Genomic DNA, 20,457 nt, shown 5'->3' with positions numbered 1-20,457 from the left:
TTATATAATTTTTCAAATTTTGTCTTAGGATGTTCTGAAAAGCAAAGTCTTATTTTTTTTTAAATTTACCTTCACACTTAGATGAAAATAGAATTGTAAAAAATGAGGGGAAATTAGTTTTTACAGTATCTTTTAAAGATCTATTATAAAACCCAAGCTCAAAAACTGTTCTCAAAACACGCTCAATTAAAAAAAAAATCTAGTTCTACTTTATATATATATATAAAGTCAACTTTGTAAGAAAAACAAAGATAGTTAAATAAAATTTCCAACAGATTCTTAGTTGAGTGCAATATTCTGTCCAATAAGTAGATTCTTCAAATTAAAAATGAAATAAGGTGAAGTTTATTAGAGGTTAAAAAGTGTTCTTACATTACAATTGAGCTGAAGTTCTTCATGAAAGCATGTCTTTATTGTAGCGTTATCCAAGTAACTGAGACACTTGGATGTCTCTGGCTTTGATATCAAATACGTGTATGCCATTGTACATGCAGGTAGTCCCAGAAGTTCATGAAGAGGTGATTGTCAGTGAGAGCTGAAGTTGTTACTGGCTAAATGCTTTTTGGTTTTCTTTCCCTCATGCTAAGTAGTCCCTTATTCTAGAATCAGTTAATCACTAAAAGCATGACATAATCCATATTTAGTGACACTGCAAGCACCAATTTCACTGTTTTTTTTTCCTGAAATACTGGAATTGACATTTTTGGAAATAGAGGAACCTATTTCAGTGTGGGTTCACTTGTAAGATTAAAATACTCTTTCTATGCAAATACCGTCTACCTCTAGGATTACTGTAAGTGATGGCTCTGTCTGTTGGATTTGTGGAGATGGCTATTTTCAGAATGTCTGCAGGTAATGACTGTTCTCTGACTTGTTAATCTCCTCTCTTCTAATTATCCGAGCAGATGTTGCTTAACCCACACAATAGCTAGGACCAGTAAGATCTGAAAGACCAATAAAATATGCAATTTGGAGGAAAAGTTTTAATAAAAAGGTGGGGAAGAGGCAGCCAGTTAGCAAGAGAGATGAAGGCACAATGAAGACAGTGAAGCTAAAAATCAATTTTGAAGTTGTATTTTGCACGTGCAAAACTTTCTGGAATGGCAGACTCTTTTTGGGTGAGTACTGGTAGTAGTTTCTGAACACAGAAAGGATTGTCTTGCATGGTGGTCTGAAGTGTGTGTGCTTTTCCATGCTGCTTCTGTGACCTGCACCCAGAGGCTGCGTACCTGCAGCTGGTCTTGGCCCTCCTTTGGGCCGTCATTTAGGCGCTCCTGGGACCTTTGAAAAAAGATAATTTGGGGTTACTCCAGATAGATGTGTTGGGCACACACTTGTATCAGCAGAAGCATGACTGGGGAACAGGCAGTTTAATCTTCTAAGAGTTCCTCTAACGAGCTGCTATTTGATCTTTTGGAAACCGGATTATCTTTTGAGCGCAGGGTAGGTAACCCCCCGCCAGCACACACCGTGTACTTACCCACCTAGTGAAGATCTATAAAATCTAGTGGGACTGACCTCTCATTGTGGCATTTCAAAGGAACTGTGCCTGCAAGGGCAGGGGCAAAGTGACGCCTACCTTACATAAAGAGGAGCTGTATGGAAATGTCCCAGGCAGCCCTGTGTGAGCTGAGCTGGGCACTGGATTGCCAGCTCCGATAACAGGAGTAATCAAACCCGAGAGCTGCGTACCTAACGTTTCCATACGGCTCTGTAAGCATTAGCATGCTCTAAACAGCACGGTGTTTTGAGATGGGACATTTCACTTCCATTAAACTAAAAACAGCTTTCGGTGTGCTTCATACTTTTGAACCTGAAGTAAAACATTAATACCTGCTGTTACAAACTCTGGAGATTTAGAAATAGGAATTGTACAGACCATTAAGTTAAAACTTAGAAATTGCATCTGTGTAGTGTCATGATAGGGCTGGGGAATCAGGAAACTTGGACTTTTTTTCTGGTCCTGTCAAATTCACTGTGTGACCATAGGCAAGCAGCTTAACCTCGCAGCATCCAAGGTTAATACCGAATTTGCCGGGGTTTCTGAGACTAGATTAATGTTTCTGTTGTTACTTTGACATCCTGTAATGGATGATGTCCACAGTGCATATGCTGTTGATAATAACAGTACAGAAAAATGAAATGTAGATTACTCTTTTCTAGATGAAAAAATGCAGAATTGCAGCCGGCATGTTTTAACATTTTTGAGAACGCTGCATAGTATTTGCTAGAAATACAGATAACCAAAGAAGTAAATTTGTGTAATGATTAATTTTTTTGTTTGTTTTTTGTCATGTGACTAATCCTAGGTTTTTGATGACCTAAATTAGGTCAGCATTGCAGTTACTTTAGCAATGCAGGAATACAGAAACTCTCCAATGGAAAATTATAGCAATGGATTCCCTGAGGAAAAAAAAAAGTGTACAAAGCATCCCTTTCTATGGCATTCAAAAGGAAACCATCAATTTTTCATTGCTTTATAGATGCAGATACAAATTGCTAAATTCATCTTCTTTCAGAGTAAGTGGTTTGGGGGCCTTTGGCATTAGTGGTCAGTGGAGTAAAACTTGTATGTGGATTGTTGTAATGTTTTTCAGTGGCAGCGGAAACTATGAGGAGAATATAATTTCCCTCTCACAGAGAGGGAAAGTGAAAATGAAGGGACGTTGCGGTGCTAATGCAACACTGGCCTGTTCCTCAGGCAGTTATTCTGTGCATTTATAAGCAAAGGTTGTGTATTCGCCTTCTGTGTAGTCACGTAGTTTTGTCTGGCAAATAATTTTCACTGTACCACTAAAGGTTCTGAGTCTTTAGTAAACCCGGTGAACCATGCAGCTTCTCACTTAGCTTTCAGTTGAATTAGTTTTGAATTACTGGATTTGATAAGGCTGTGTATTATGGAAAGATTTTTGTAAAGACTGCAGCATCTGCTGACATTCTGTGCAAGGAGCTTTCAAATCTGGATGAAAACCTAAATTTTCCTAGCTGTTTTCTATATATCTGGGCTTTTTTGGTTTAATTGGTCACATGTTCAGACCTGTATCATTTTAGGAAAAGTTTCTTTAAATGCCTAGGCCACTGCCAGGGATTATTTTTTAATCCAGTCGGTTTATGGTTGCTCTTTGTGTAGCATTGTATTCTGGAACTGAGTTCTCTCACGCTGAGGAGTGCTAAAATATAAATGGGTACAGCGCTGGAGCTCTTCTGGCTGGGGTGATGTATCAGGATCACTGGAAAATCCTCCCCTGCAGACATTCCCATCAGGAGTATGTGGTCCCGGTGCCGCCTTCTGAACACTAAAAGAGTCAATGGCATTTATCTTTTTTAGAGACAACTTGCATTCTGAAGGGAAGTAAGCTGGTGGAATTCCGGGCTTTCCTTTTATTTCCTTTTATTGTCATTTACAACAAGATGTGAAATAATACTACATTATCTGGTTATTGTCTAGACTGATTCAGCCAAGCAGCAAGTAAAAGAAAGTCCTAATTCTTCAAACTTTTATGCTTTCGTCAGTATAGTGTAGTTACACTGTTGGAAAAAGTCATTTGTATACTTTTCCACAATCGGGATCTAATAATTTATTCTTTTCTCAAACAACTTTTAAAAAAACAAGTGTTGAATCTGCTCTTCATCCTTGACTTTCCTTCATGGACTGATGCTATTTATGTATTTTGATCCTTATCTAAAGCCAGTAGAAATCCCTTTGGTGGTCTTTGAATTGAAGCAGTAATTTGTTAACAGGATGTTTCCATCTTCTTTTACTGCTTCAAACGTACCAAAACCAAATTTAGAAACACTCCTTGTTTACATAGAATATGACAGTGCTAGTTGATTAAAAGGGGCATAATTTGTTGCCCCACTTATTTTGTTGATTAGCTGCAACAGACGGTGATGCCCAATTCACTTTTTAAATGAGTAAATTTGGCACATATGCATGACAGTTCCTCCTCTTCTCGTACCATCATCAGCAGGCTCTCACTAACTGGCATTCTGCCACCGTGGAAAGTGAGAGTTGTTTTCACTCAGTGCGCATCTTGTGTTCACCATCTGTATCCTCCTTTTTTTAGGGCCTGATCCTGCAAAACTATTATAAGAGCAGTTTCTTCTCAAGCATCTACTTACATTGCTGGTAATGGAGTTAAAAGCATAAATAAGAACTATGCCTATGAATAAAGTCAGGGTTTTTTTTTTAGATCTGGGCCCTATATTCGTAAGGTGGATCCTCAATACCTGCTATAAATCTTGTAATAGCCACCATTTGTTAATAGTACTTATTGTATTTGCAGCCGTGTGCACACACAAAAAAGAGTGCAATATCAGACAGGATAAGACAAAAAAGAGGCAGTTGAAGGGAGGTAGAATACGAGCTGGTTAAAAGCTGTTTAAGCGGCATCTGCTCTGGTGTTTCTCTGCCCTTGCCAGGGACGGATTTTCCTGATGTCTAACCTGACTCTTTCATGCTGTGATTAGGTTTATTGCTCCTGACTTTATCCATAATATGATTTAGATTTGGTGTACATGTCTCCAGTCTCACATAATCAGCTGATTAGTGTAGGTAGACATTATAACAGGCTTGGTTTAGGGGTTGCAGTTTCCATGCACAGATTGGAAGATGGGGAATGGCCCCAGTTTAGACCAGCAGTGTTACTGGTTTCCCCCGCATCCCAGAGTGAGCTGGGAGATGGTTGCAAGACCAAGTCTGAGAACTCTCCTGCTACCTGCCTGCAGTGTTCACACGGGTTACAAACCTCTTTGTTGCCTTTGCTCAGGATTTCTGTGGCATTTACAATAGCCAAGGGATTACCCTGCAGTGTTGAACAGTTGTTGAGCGGCTGCAGCGGGCTGGGAGATTATGTCAGCTTCGTTTGGTGTGACTCTTCACTACCCGAACTCTTCCATCATCGCTTTGATGCCGCACTGCTGGAATGTGCCCCGTGTTTTGCCTTACGTCCCTCCCAGAGCTGACCGCAATTACAACACATCCTGGCTCCTTTCATTAACGCTGCTTCTCCGGGGTGGTATAGGTTACATGAGCTGCCACCTCACTCACCTGCGGCTCAGTTTCGAGTTGGGATTTAAGAGACTGGTTACAACTTCCCGAGCGCAGGGTAGCTGGAGACCTGTTTGAGGTTGATGCCTCTCTGGGGCCAGGGAGCTGCTGGTGGGCAGAGGGGTGGCTGCTCTGCACAGCTCCTCATTGCGCCCCTCCTGAGGCCAATGTGGCTTCCAGGGACCTGCAGCTGCATCCCACCCCGGCTCCCACCCAGCCCCGACCTGCTGTTCCTCACAGCACTCTCCCAGATTGAACTTTCAACCCAAATTTTTGGGGTGGGCTGACTGGAAGGAAGACAGGGGGTGTACAGGTAGGGCAGGGGAGAACCTGGTTTACTTGTTTGGTGGTGAAGAAAATACTGCAAGGGATTACGTGCCTTTCATTGGTCGTTACTGGGGGAGCGGTGTTCAGTAGCTACTTTGGCTGATAGGCACTGTTGAGTATGTGATGGACTCCTTAGGTCTTTAGATGAACTTCTATAAAAAATACAAATCATTTTCTTCTGATTTTGTCCCAGATAAAACCCTGTATATACATGTATACATGTATCATATGGTTTTTTCTTGTTAATAATAGGAAATAATGTCGTGTTTCCTATAATACTTACCATGTGTGGTATACGTCACCCTGGGTCAACTTGCAGCCTGCGTACAAAAGGCTGGCTCTATTTTCAGTACCCTTAACTGTGAGTAAAATGGCTTAGATTGCTCTTCTGCTCTCTGCAGTTCCAGGAATCTTCATTATAAATGTACCTAATCAACCTTCAGTGTCCTTAAAACATACAGTTACAGCTTGTTGGCATAAAAGTAGTTACAGAAATGAGAAGGTGATGTGAATTTTTACTTTTCTTTACTCTTACTTCCAATTGAAGACTATTTACACAGCAGTGTTTTATGTCACCCAGCTTTACTTACTACTAGATATAACTGGAATTTTAGATATTGCACCGGTGCAGGGCTGTAATTCTTACATTACTTTACTTTTCAAATGGATCCAGTAACATAGCTTAACACAAACTCACTGATGACATCCATGTGTATCTTCACAAGCATAAGGAGTTTTATGAGGACTGAAGATTTTGATATTGCCCTATACAAAAAGTTTCAGTTATAAGGTCTGGATAAAGTTCAAGGACAGCAGATGTCAATTTACTCAGCCTTTGTGGGTAAAGAAACATTTCAAACATTGAAAACCAATCAGAAAAAACACAGTCCAAACATAATGTTTTTGAGAAAACTGAGCTTTAACAAAGCAAACTGGAAGTGTGCTTTGGCACAGTGGGACCCTGCTGCGTAGTCAGCAATGAAAAAAAAAACCAAAATAGTTTTAAGTGTAAATAACTTTAAGAATACAAACAATGCAAAATTTGTGGCAAATTTGTGATCAGCTTTTCACTGTGTTTTACATTACAGACCTTTGTCCTTATGGTATTGACTTAAATTACAGAAACTTTACTTCCCATGGCTTCTTGGAAAAACTGTGGCATTGCTCATTGTTTATGACAGGGAAAATGGAGAAAACAAATGAACACTGGACTTGTGTGTTTGATTAAACACTTTTTTGAAGTAAAACTTTTGTGTGGTTTCAGCTTTTCTCTTTGGCTTTCGCTTGTCATCTTCTGATTGTATTTTCTAGTTTTTCTATGTCCCTAGTATTAATTTTAGCTTCCTGTTGTTACTGATTGATTGAATTACTTCACTTACCATTCAGTTGTCTTTATGCTATTATATATAAAACATTAATATAGTAACGAGTGATGCAGATATGGTTAGTTGGCTGGGGCTATAAAATAAGTCTCAGTATAAAGGCTGTAATCAACTGCAGACATAATTGTCTAGGATTCACTGAGGAGAACAATAAATGCCTTATCTGTAAAGGAACAGGAGTAGCTGTTGCTTGGTGTCCTGTGTTTTGCACAGGATTACTGGGTTCAAGTGGATTTCCGATTTTTTACATGGCCAAAAAAGCTCGGTGATTATATTGTTGCATCCGTTTCTTCTTCAGAATTTTGTCTTCCAACTGTATTACGGATCTCACTGGCATCACAGCCCAGTGGAGCCAGCTGGTGATTTTGACCATCAGTGTGATAGTGATCCACCATAAAAAGCATGAAAAAGCATTTTTCATTTATTAGCTTGATATTAAAAAAAATAGATTATGCATGTGGCATTGTATGTTTCTGTTCATTTGTCTTTGTTCAGGTTACTAACTGAAGCTGTATTTGAAATTAATGTTGAAAGTAGAATAGGAAGAACTCCTTCAGTCTGTTCCCATTCAGTTTTCTCTGAATGGAAAGTTAGACTCTTCTGGGAGTCCCAAACAGCTTTGTGGCTGCTCTGAGCATAGGAACAATCTTGCACAGTTTACTGTACAGTAGCCTTTAACTCCTCCAGCTTGTTGGGGATACATTTATGGGAGAAGTCATGAAGTTGCGCTATGCACTTTTCTGTTGATGGCTCAAAAATAGTAACGGCCTTTGTCTGTGCTCTGGTCTTCTTGTAAGTGTAGTTCTGTAGTCACTTATGAGCAAGTGTGTCTGTTCGGTGGGACAGTAGATATGGATTGGTCTTCTCTCTCCACCTTGTCCATTTACAGTGTGCAGCAAAGGGGACTGCAGAGTCCACTTATCCTTTGGGCTTAGTGGGCCAGAAGGAGACTGTCACACATATCTACCAAGGCTGGCAAGCCTGAACAGATCGGGGCTCTGGATTTGCTGCTTACAACACAGAACCATTGAGTTTCACAGTAAATTACTTCGTGTCATGATTTCACCCTGAAGATGTGCTTTATGTTGTCAGGAAAAATGTGTATGAATTTAGACCAATCATAATTTTCAGTAAAGCCATTTGGATCATCTTTTATTTTTTAAAAAGCCCTCTACCTGTTAAGATGCCATGTGGATTTGTTGTAACAGTTTATAGCCAGAACAGGAAAATGTTGAAATAGGCACAGATCAATGAAAATTTCCTGGCAGGAACTTGGTAATCTCAGTTTGACCTTCTGCATGTTTGCATTTATGTTTTTAAAAAAAATAATTTGTAGAATGGAGGCTAGAGCAGTGAATTTTCTGTAAAACTGGTATCCTCAGTACTTTAAAACCCTGGAGGCTTCTGCACAGAAATTTATTAAACAAAAAGAGCTCCTTTCTGCTGCTTTCCTTCGTCATCATGTACCTTGGCTTTCAATAGGGCTCTTGTGAATAAAGTAGCTGAAGATGAGAACCAAGAGCACTTGATGTAAATGTCCCTTTATGTGGCTGTGACAGAGTAAAAAAGCTGCAGGGCAGCTGAAAGCCACGTCTCGCAGTCTGCAGGCATGTGGTGGTGAGCACTGTGATTGTGCTTAGTTTTAAGTTGTCTTGGCAGTCTTCTAACTGATGTCAGGGGATCTAATGGGCTAAATACTGCAAGTATTGTGCTAAAGAGTAAAATCTATTTTGAATTAAGAGACTGAAGAAACTGGTGTTTTCTCATATTTGTTGCAGCTTCACCTAGTGTGAAAGTTTGGCGTGATGTCTGACATAGTGTTATGGTTTTACTTCTAGTTTCATGTCCAAGAATGGCCTTGATTTCTCTAATTGCTGGTGGAAGATCATGGCAGTAGCCAGGCAGGGTAAGAATGTCCCTGCAGAAGGATGTTTCGATAGTTGGTATAAGTATACATCAGGCCAGAAAGATGAAATAATGGGAATATCTGACATTGTCTGTTGGACACTAGAAAATCCATAGTGAAAAAGGTGGGTTGATCAAAGTCTGGCCTGGAAATATCCAGTATAATGCAGTGTACATCTTTTGAAAAGCGCATATGCTCCATCCAATGCTAAAGGAGTCATTGAGGGATGTGGAATGGGAGAATTAATCTGCATCTGAACTCACCAGCGTCTCCTTCCTTTGCAGTCAGCAGAGAGAAAGGGACACGTTTACTAAGTCCTGTTTTAGAGGCCTGCTTTTGTCTGATACAAATCAAAGCCTAAAAGCACCCATTTCTCTGTCAGCTGTACAGAAGTTTAGACAGCTACCTCAGACAGAGCCTACTCTGGAAATCCTTCCAGACTTCAGTAGACTGTGGATCAGTTTTGGCTGAACTGGTTTTGGTCCATTTCTGTATTTGAGCGTATTCATTCAATGGCTCTTTTCCACACTTGTATATATATAGCTGTTTTAGAAATAATTAAAATTTAAAAAATTTGCCTGGTGCTATTTAGGAACTTGGCATTACAATGTTGTATGCAAAGTTTTGATTTTTACAGCTGTGAAGCTGTAATGATAAGCTCATCAAGATCTCAGTCAGCTGAGAACCATCAAACTGCACTTGTGTTATACAGAAAAACGTTTTATGTTGGAAATCTCTGCAAAAGGGCAAGACTGGTGCAGCAATTTGACCTCTTTGAAATGAAGGAGTCTTCCAAACAATGTTGCAAAGGTGTTTCTTTGCATCCAGATGGATTTTCTGCGTTTTGTTTATTCTTATTCCTAAAATACACATCTTTTCAGTGCAGTGTATATACAAAATATAGGCTTCTGTTTAGTACTGTATAACATTGTAATTGTAAACAATTTTTGCCTTCACAGAAAAGAGGATGTGTGATAATTGGTTAGCAGCTCATTCCTTGGAGATCCACTGTGGGAATCTTTGAGGGACATGAACTAAACTAGAGTCTTCTTAGTAGTTCACAAAACTGCAAAATGTAATGGGCCTTTTCCTGGGCCAGATTTCCCGTAGACTGCTGAAAATCTGTTTAGACAGGTACTTGTGTGTGGTAACAGTCCTTAGGCACTGAAATACCTACTTTTGTGAATAACGACCTGGGTCTCAGCCATGAATGTAATAAAAGTACACAGCCGAAGAGATAAATATGCAGTTCTAGTATCCCTAGTCAAATATTTGTCCACAAAACTGGAGCCCAGCATGAGATGAGGTAACCTCAGGTACTTTGAGTAACTTTTTTTTTTTATTTTATCTGGGCGCTTTTTGTATAAGTTAAAGCCAGAGCCTACATAAATAAGCAGAGCCTGGATCCACAGCATTTGTTTGTGTTTTGGCGGCCCAGATGAGTTACTGGGTAAGGCTGGACACCCAGGGCCCTTAGCTGGCTGTGCAGGAAAGCCTTGGGTTTGGCCATTTCAAGCAGAGATGATGCATCGTGCTCTCACACTTTCTTTTGGGAGCAGTTCTGAGCGTACCAGGGCTGCTTACCGTACACGCACACCTGCACTGTCTCTCCTCAGCCCAGGTAGATGGGTAGGTATTGGAATGGGACTAAGCTGCTGCATAAAAGGGACAACAGTTGCGTTTCAAGTTGTTTAATATTACAGTTATGATAGTTTACAAAGTCAAAACAATTTTCTCCCAGTCTTCTGTCATTTTACTTCTCTGTAGGCACAGGCACAAGATACAGTTGCCCTTGTCCTGTAAGTCTGGTGTCCTTTTTGATACCCACCTTTCTGCTCTCCACGTCTTATTCCTCTGTCCATGTTGTTGCTAAATCTTATCATATTTTCTCTGTAGAGCTTTCCTTTTGCCGTCTTCTCTCTGCCTGGTTCAGCTCCATCACCCTCTCTCCTTCAGTGCCTTTACTGACACTGCAAGCTGTGAACAGTAGCACTAAAACGAATTTGTATTTGCCTTGATTCCATAATCACCTCACATTAGTCTGTTTCCATATTAATACTCTGCCCGTAAAATGCTACTGAGATAACGAACCTCATTATTACTCGTTTTTTCCTAACATAATACCAACAGTATTCCAGTTTGTGAAGAACAAGCTTGTTGAACCCTTAGCTGATGCTTAATTTAATTAATGGGAGGATGCAAAATGTGCTAGCAGGCTAATACTCCTCTCTGAGAGAAGGTGATAATTAGCGAACCCTACAAGTGATTTGTAAACAGCAGACTGGTGGGTTTTCTCCCCTGACTAATCCAACACCTCGGTAATGTGATTATCTCTTACTACAACCGTTTGTCCACTCTACCTCACATTTTGAGATGAAACCTGATATTTTTCTTTTAATATGCGTATTAAAGATTATTCAGTTCTTTAAAATCACCATGCAAATGCACCAGGGTTTTGTTACTTACTATGCTGTGGTGCCATTTACACTGCAATGGTGAGCAGTGTTTTATTTGGATCAGTTGAGAAACGGTGAGGAAATGGTTGCAAATATGTTTTGCCTAAGCAGTTTATCTTCCTGGAGTTCACACTCAAAGTACTAGTAAAACACCAGACACTTTTTTTTCTAGTTTGTGAAGCAGCTGAGTGTAACAATAATGGAACCGGAGCCTTTTAGTAAGTGTATTTCTTGAATGGTATCCTGAACAGCTAGACCTTTGTATCTGCCTTACTTCTTATCTGAGCCTAATATCACAGTATCTGAGCATTTCATAGTCTTTCCAGTGCCCTTATACTCCAGTAACCCCATGAGAAAGGAAGACAGCCTCACGTGTATTTTATGGATGGGGAGCTGGGACACTGTGAAGTATGGGGGCTATCTGTACCCTGTCACAGACGTGCATGAACGATGGGTTGCCATCACATTAGGACTGTCATTTGGGCTTCCGTCCCTGTGAGGGCTGGCGTGCTGCAGCAGCTGCCAGGTAGCTCTAGTGAGTGGGCTGCAGTGGTGGGAGGTGGTGGCAACCCTGGGGGGGTCTGGTGGGAGCCACCCAAGCCCCTCACAGAGAGTTTATAAGCAGTTCAGACCAGAGCACACAGGGTACGTTACTGACCCGGGAGCAGGACTTGAGCTGTAGCGGAGGGTAAAAAATGAAAACCTTCTCTATGAAGTAAATATTTTTTTTAAAAAAATGTGGTGATCGATACTGTCCCCTACTATTGCATGTAGTCATCATCACCCTGTTTAATGGTGACACAGAGTCATCCAATGGAAACAAGAATACTTATGCTGCAAGGAGTAACAACAATTTCTTCTAGACACTGAACACAAACTTACTTGCAGTTAGTTCCTTAGTGAATGAGCCACAAGTGTTCTTCTTTTGCCTGTTCACCAGCAGAAGCGATCTGTAGTGGACCTTACAACTCTTCTGACATGTAAAGGTCAAAGGCACACCTGTAAACCATGCCAAGTAGGATGTTGATGAAAATGTTCCTGCTCTCATTTATTGTAGCTTAGAGCAATATAGCTGAGTTCTTTGTCCTTTAATGGTGTGACTCATTTTGATACTGTTTCTGTTAAAGTTCACAAATGTATTTGAGTATTTGTAGAGTGCTGCTGTATGAGTAAGGGTAGCCAACTGTTTGTATTTTTTTGTGACCAGATGGTTCTGCTTTTGTTCTGCTTTTTTTAACCCCTTGCTTCAATAGAGGTTTTTATGAGCTCTTTCTACTCACCGCTCCACAGAAACCTTTGCAGTTTGCACCACAATTAACACAAAAATCAGAATTACAGTGGCTAATGATTTGAGTCCAGAGTTTGAAGTTAGATCAAGAATTGGTGTTTACTTCGTGTATAGCTGCACTTTGAATACGAAGATGGTTCTCCTCATGCATCTTCACAGTCATTGTGTTATATATATTTGTCCTAGTCAGGAACCAAGCCTGTAAAGATGTCAGATAAAGTCATCAGATGAAGAGCACCAATCTTCAAGACCAAGATGTCTCAGTCTGAGCTATAGGAGAATCTGGGTGTAGGCCACCTTAATTACATATTATTGGTTACATTTCAGATAGTTTGTCTATCCATTACTGCAGTATGAGATAATTTCACAATTTTTTTTCTGTGTTAATTCTCAGAGTACTCCCAGAAGATGATAAAAAGCAACTATCCCTATTTTTCAGATTGGGGAAGGAGTAGAAATAATACGTAATTTACCAGAGCTGCAAAATCCTGATAGCTGGATTACTCCCAACACCTTAGAGTATTTTTTAAATGCTTGGATGGTTCAAGTATCTTAGCTCTTTTGAAAAATATTTAATTGCAATAGGGGTTCTGTTAAAATTTCCAAGGCATGTATCTGCAAACATCTCTTTTGTAATGCCGTTAAAAATCTGGCCACAATATGACTCTAAGTGTTTTTCCAAATTTTCCTGTAAACACGAATTCATCTCATGCAACTGCAGAAGGCCCCATACCAGCAAGTTATCTTAGGCTTTCTTCATAGTCAGTAGAGAGAAATGTACACTTTTAGGATGTGAGTTCATCTGATCTCTTTTAGTCACGAAGTGCCTGCCTCTCTCTATTGACTGCAAAGTAAGGCTAAACAACTAGTTCAAAACATTGTCTCCTGTACTATAAATTTACTTAGCTGAGTCCAACCCTAAGTGATTCATCAAAGATAGATATAGGAAATCTCGTAGCACAAAAGACTGAACCCAAGTGTCCCAAATACTTAAAACTTCAATCTCACGGACTTCACCAATTTATCAGTAGATTGTATTCGCTGCTTTTGCTCTCTGTGATTCCTGTCTTCACATTTAGTTTGTTTGATTTCAGCTGCACCTCAACTGTAGAGACGTGCATTAGAGAGAAGAAAGAAAAAAATGTAGGATAAAAAGTTAGAGCTGGAGAGGGGTGCTAAAGAAAGTGTAATAGGTTTTCTCTTTGGAAAAAGGTCTGCTGGATTTAACAGGGACTGATGTAGCACTCCACAGAAATTGTTCTAAAGGTTTTGTTTTCCACTAGGTTTTGATCTGCTTGGTGGAATTCCATATGCAAGATAATACTTTCTATTCACATTTGTGAAAAGTCTGGGAAAGAAATCCCAACCTCTCTATAAATTATTGTGTATTATTTAACTCTATATGACCTTTTGAGAAGATAGGCAACCTTATGCTTGAAGGCCAAATACAGACCTGGCACAACAGCCAGTGAATTCACTGTGAGTTCCACACACTTCTCTCAGGGCTCAATAAGTCCAATCCATTGTTGCTAAAGCAAATGTTAATTTGACAGTAGAGGACAAATCAACCAGACCCATTTATGGTATTATTGCTCAGTTTACTTTTATCTAGACCACAACAGAAGCCAGAAGTTGGATTACAAACCATTTAAAATGGAAGATTTCTTTTTCGAATTTTACTCCAGCTGCTGGAGACTGGCTTGGGAAAAGCCTAATGAAAATGCTCCTATACATTTTTTTCTTAAAATGTGGATATTTGTCCTGAAAGAACTGAACACAGGCCAGCAATTCATTTCCTGAACTAAGCAGCATTTGAACAGCCTATTATGTCTTCACAAAAATTACTCTCCTATGGGTTGAACAAGATTAGAACCTGTGAAACAGAGGTGGAAATCTGGCCTCATCTTTATCAGACACATCCTGTCCTAACTATTCCCATATCAGAGTTTTAAACATGCTTTCCTAGTTAAACATATTATTTTGGAATGTTGTGTTGCCTGTGATACTAGAAAGTTAAATGGGTTTATATTAGGTGGTAACCTGCCAAATGGCAAGACTGGTAACAAAATAAAGTTTGGATCTTGAGCATATGCTATAGACAAATAACAATTCTCTCAAACAACAATAAATTCTCTTTAGAGTTGCAATTATTTCTTATTTCCCCTTGCCACATTTTCATTTCTTTCTTCATTGACCTCAGTCCCTGAAGCATGAGAGCCCAACATATCTGAAGACTTGCACATTAAAACTGCATGTATTTTTCTTGGAAAAATGAAGCTTACCCTTCCATACCTGCATGGCAGTCTTGATCCTGTGCCAATGGGGAGATGGCCAGACAAGGAATAAAAATAAGAATCCTGTCCTGCTGATTTTGCAAAACAATAATCATCTTACATTGAGTACCATAACTTTTACCCACGTGATATGGCTGTATAAAATTGTCCATTGATAAAAGTAACTGATTCTGAAGTGACCCCCTCTGCAGATGTTTCAGACCATTTCAGGAAGTCTTGGTGAGGAAAGGTTTTGAACGCGGTTGAAATATATTGGGTGGTCTCTGGATTGGAGGATGAATTTAGCTCTGCTCCTTCAGAAACCTGTTGGGGAGGAGTTAGACAAGGCTCCAAAGGGGTTAAACTTTTCAGTTTTCTAGGAAGTATTCTTTCCATAATGTTTGCTGAAAGACTGTGGATCAGTCAAGATGAGAGGCTATACAGCTGAAAAGAGCTACTCTCCAGAAAAGCCTGCCCTTTTAGATCTACTTTTTGTACCCTATTCATAGGTCTATACCCCTACGCTTCCCAATCATACTCAGACACATGACAGTGAGATGGAAAGTATTGTTGCAGTTGGGAGAGTTTTCTGTGGTTGCTCTCCGGCAGCCACCAAGCATTAGTGCATTTCTTTCTCCAAGATCAGCTTGAGGAAATCTTGGAAGTGAGCTGAGATCAGTGCTACAGGGAGCAGCTGCCTGTGGGAAGCACCAAAACAGACGCGTCTGTGCCATCCGCAGTCACAGGGCAAGAACAGAGGCTCTGTTCTCCTATGTCCCAAGGGAAAGGAGACCAAAATGTCTTTTCCATTCAAATAGTGGGTGACTTGTGTGTCCAAAACTTCTGCCAACTTGGGGGTCCCGAGGGAAAGCTTTTAAGTGAAGAATGCAACATAGATTCAGATCCTGAATACGTCCTTCTTGTATTAGCACAGAGAAGCACTCTCCATTCCTCTTTCAACATGTGTTCCAGTTCATTGCCCTCTCTTCCTCAGTCCATGCTGCTCAACCATGTGCTTTCTCCAAGCTGCCAAGAACATCCATCTCACTTTTGTCACAGGATGATGCTTTTTGTGCAAACATAAATATTTAGAGAAGTTTACAAAAGATTAAGCTTCATCAAGTCAAGCATTCCTGCTAATGCAGTGTCGGGACAAGTCAGCAGGGAGCAAGAGCCTGGGCTGCTGTGCACAGCTGTTGCAAGACCACACTGTGGAACATTCATTTTTGACTCCACCAACTTCACTGATCAAAACCATTTTGCAAGTTGGCTCATGTTTTTTTCTCTCTATCAAAACAGCTGCTTCAGTGTGCAGGCTTCGTCTCTATTGTGAATCTCTTGCCTCAGTTTCATTGTTGTTATGCAAATTCCTCATGCAGATATGCTGCACTTGCTGCACCAGAGAAAAAAATCCATGTTAGGGAAGTCCCTCAGATGCACCTCAGAGCAAAAATAGTTGGGAGATCTGCCCACAATGTTTGTGCTCTGATAGTTTGGGTTTCACTCTGATTGTCAGTACCTGAGAAAAATTATGGCATGTTTAATAAAGGGAGACTTCAAAAGACATAAAGAATAGGGGAAAATCCCAAGTAAGAATATCATAAGGGAATATAAAACTGTTGAGGTTTTGTTGTTGTTTCTAGTAAGGTAAAGCAAACAAACAGAAGTCATTCCAGAATTCATGCAAAATAAGTAATAAGAATACAGAAATACACGCAAGGGAAATGGGTGCATGTATGCAAACACATCAGTGTGCATTTTCTTTGAGGGGCCGTGTCCGTCTTCAGTCTCAAGTACTGACAGTTTGGCTTTTTGCTCCAGTGGGAAGTAGATTTGTCATACCAGCTCAAATACTATCTACCTCTTGGACAGCTCACAAGTAACGCCACTGCAGTGACAATCAGTGAAAAAAAAGAGCTGTCTGGCATGCTTTTCTTCAGTGCTGTTTTGCTGCCCCTTTCTAGTGAGGAAACCACAGGAAATCCACAGGAAATCCTACCTTCCTAGAAAAATATCCTGCTTCCTCCTAAGCAGGAGGCTTGACTGTGGGCATTTTCAGCTCAACATGACTGTGGGCATTTCTGAGCCAGGCATGTCGAAAGAGAACAATCTTTCATAGGAAGTGTCTCGAGCCTCATTGTTTGAGATGCTGAGAACCAGAGTGGACAAAAAACAGCTGGCCTGATCAAGTGTCGATGATATTTTGGGCAGGAATGTTGGACCAGATGACCCCCAGAAGCCACTTCTAATCAACTTTTTTATGTTTCTATGAAGTCACGTTAATCTAACAGGGTTTTTTCCATCTTTAAAATCTGTGCTTCTATGATAAACACTGCTAGGCCTTGTATTTGGTCCCATTCTTTTTAAATAATCTTTGTCTGAGATTTTTAATTATGGATGCATGTAATTAAAGCATTGGTTTTACTGCAAGATATGAATTAATTATGCTATTCTCTGGGAATGCTAGAATATTTTAAGCGTTCTTCCAGCAAGCTGAATTATCAGTGCTTTAATACTTTCAATATATTCCTGTAACTGAACCCATTTCATAAACCTAAAGAGGTGACATTAAATTTAATAATGCAATGAGAAATATGCTTAAGGTTGTAGGCCTGTGACTTTGATGACTAATATGAATGGATAAATTGAAAGTCGCTCATCATTTAAACTTGCAAATATAGCTGAAATGACTTCATGGTTCAGGCTGAAATACAATCTAACTGAATTAAAGAGAGGTTTGTGGTTCCCTTAAGGTGGTAGATCTCATCCACAGTTTATGAGATTGAGGTGTAAGCTCAAAGAAGTAAATCTGAGGAATAGATCTGCTGTAGGTAAATTGGGGTTAGTTGCTGTTTTGCAGAGCTTTGACTCCCAAATATATTGCAAAATTTGGATCCACCTCCTGCTTCCCCTGGTCCTAGTGGATGCCCCTTGCTGTGCTGTGCTTCTGTGCAAAACAGAGATGGGCAAAATAGTGAAACAGTGACCGGGTGCCCTCAAGCTGCACTGACTTGAGAAAACATCATGCAGTTTTTTCATCATATGATTGTTGCCAGGGGGCCTGCAGAAGCCATTCCTCCCAAACTCTGCCTGTGCTCAGTGGAGAGCAAACTGCCAAGCGTACGAGGTCTGGTGTAGAGAGTAAGGGGTGAGCCAGGGCAGGAGCCTGAGTCCATGGGGAGTCATTTTTTGTCTTAGTGAGTAACCTCTGAACAAGGTGGGTGGTGAGCCCTGCAGCCCAGATACTCTGCCTAAGCTGTAGTGTGGCAGGGTGGGCTCAGCTCAAAATAATGTTCTTACCAGTGTGCAAGTCTCTCGGCTGCCAGTAGTTTGCATAAAGATGCATATCCCTAAGTATAAAAGCTCATCGCTTCCAAACTTGGTGGAGCCTTTGATAACAGCATGTAGGTTATTCCTGTTTTCATTAGGAAACAGCTAATGCAGTGTATCAAATTTGTATCAGTTTACTATGGTTTCTATCACCTGGAAAAATTTGAAAAAATGAATATTTTTAATATCAGAAAGATACTCTGTCTCCCACAGCAACTAAAGCCAGAAAAACAAGAGGAGAGATCCTGGCAGTTATGTACCTAGAAACCCCTTCAATCTCTTTGTGAAAACTTATCGTTGGTTTCAAGCATTTCGTTTTGGGCAAACCTTAAACTAGAGGAATTAGGATCAGAAAAACAAGTTGCTGTCAGATGATGATTATTTTCCACCATTCTGGTAGCATGCACAAAGTAGAGGAAGCTTTCCAAACCAAGAAGAGGATATAGTCCCTGTTCCAAAGTACATGAGTGTAAAGAGGCAGGGTAGGGAAGAGGACGGATGGAGCTACAGAACAGAGAGCAATCCGGGTAATGCTAGCCATGCATCAGATGAATTACAGCTGGTAGAGAGAGATAGCAATTTTTCTGGAAGAGAAGGGAATCAAATTCATTCCCGTTTAGTAAATGAATGTGGCTTGGCCAAATGTTTTTGTGAATGCATTTTTATTTTAGGACGTAATTTCTTTTTTCCTCACGTTAATTTTTAAGAATGGGAAACAAATATTGTACTTCCAGGTTTTATCAAGATGTTTTCTTGGGGAAAAAGGACAATTGCAGCAAAATTCCATTTAAAAATAATGTTTATCAGATTCCAGTTATTTCTGTTGGGTGTAAATACTCAAACCTATTCCTAAGTAAGAAATTCCTTTATTCCTGGAAGATGAAGGAAAAAGGTTTTGTGCTCAAAATCCACATTTTAGTTGCAGAGACGTTAAAACAAGTAGTTTGAATAGAAAAAAAGCTCCAATTCAGGTGTACAAAACACTACAGAATTAAAAAATCGTGTAAATATTATCTTCCCTCGCCACTATGTCCTTGAAGGGCAAGCCCTTTCTTTCAGGCTTCTTCTCAGCCCAATGACTTTCTGGGTTGCTGCAAACTCTACATAGTCCCTCTGTGTCTCACATGATCCAGTCGCTCTCTTTTCAGAGGAACATGCATAATAACATAAAACAAACAACTAAACCAAATGCCATACGTCACGGTTTGCAATATAAAAGTGCTGGTTCAACTGGTGTCTTTGAAGAATGTGCAATGAAAATATTTTAACAAAAGAACGCGGAAAATTCAAAGTGTTTAAAGCTAATTCCTGCAAGAAAAGAAGCGTGTGTCATTATTCTTTCCACCACCACCCTGTGTTCACATCAAAGTCATTAATTTATTTTCTATTTAGAAGGTTACTGGTAGCAACTTTCCATTCTTTGAGGTAAATAGGGAGAGCCACTTTTAGCAATGCCTTTTCTTTATTGCCTACTCATAAGAAGAATTGCTGCTTAAGACTAAGGGAGCTTTTTAAGATGGATTTAAATAATTCTTTGAAGGAGAATGAGAAAGTATGTGGAAGGAAGTGTGCTGAAGCATCTATAGTACAGATTTGAGTCCATGCGACTCTGCTAGCAAGGTCTGTGACGGGCACACCAGGCTCTGCAAGTGTCTTTCTGTGTTTCAGCTTGCATAATCTGTCTTTATCTAGTCATATCTTGAGGCTCAATAAACAGAAGCAGCAGGCCTGAGTGTCCTGACATTACCCTCCCCAGCCAGTAACAGACACATGGAATATTTGGACAAGCATTTGTTTCTGTTTTCAAAATTTCATACATGATTGTAACATCACAGAAGAGGAGATTTTAATAAACAATATGTTTCCTTAGGATAACAGCTCTGATTTGGGGGTTTTGTTTTTTGTTGTTTCCTTTGCAGGAAGACGGTATCGTGAAGGAAATAGACATCAGTCATCATGTGAAGGAAGGTTTTGAAAAAGCAGATCCTTCTCAGTTTGAGCTGCTGAAAGTATTAGGACAAGGTTCATATGGAAAGGTAATTTTTAATGCCATCTAATCACCTAGAGCAACACTGAAAATGTCATGTCCTTTCTCTGAGTTCATTTACACTGGTCACATTGTTCATATATAAACTATATTGTAAAGGCAGATAAGCAAACCCAAACCCCTTCTATCTTCATTTTAATAACACTTTTATAACACTTTTGCCTTTTGGCTGGATTCCTGTATGTAAAACAGTTTGGAAAACTGCGCTTATGGCTCTGGACCTGGACTAATGAGCACAAGCATGCATTAGTAAGCACCACTTAAAAAAAAAAAGGGATATGCCCCCTCCCTTTTCCTGAAGTACCCACCAGGGAGGTGAGTGCACTACTGCTGCGGAGTTGAAGAATGTAGATAGAGGCATTCAAAGGCTTACAGAAGTTAGCTGCCCAATTCCTGCT

At 40.0% G+C, this 20,457-nt stretch overlaps 1 protein-coding gene across 1 annotated transcript in view; it reads left to right on the top strand.

Annotated features, from left to right (window-relative positions):
- RPS6KA2 (ribosomal protein S6 kinase, 90kDa, polypeptide 2) overlaps positions 1–20,457 on the top strand; it is a 170,354-nt gene that overhangs the window by 51,066 nt on the left and 98,831 nt on the right. The window contains exon 2 of the mRNA XM_009891451.1: positions 19,932–20,048. Coding sequence (XP_009889753.1) covers positions 19,932–20,048 — 117 coding nt within the window. The remainder of the gene's footprint in view (positions 1–19,931; positions 20,049–20,457) is intronic.

This window comes from Charadrius vociferus, unplaced genomic scaffold, assembly GCF_000708025.1.
Source record: "Charadrius vociferus isolate BGI_N301 unplaced genomic scaffold, ASM70802v2 scaffold68, whole genome shotgun sequence".
In the NCBI taxonomy this organism is placed as follows: Eukaryota; Metazoa; Chordata; class Aves; order Charadriiformes; family Charadriidae; genus Charadrius; species Charadrius vociferus.
Note: the sequence above shows the minus strand (reverse complement) of the source record. Positions and strands in the feature narration are given on the sequence as shown.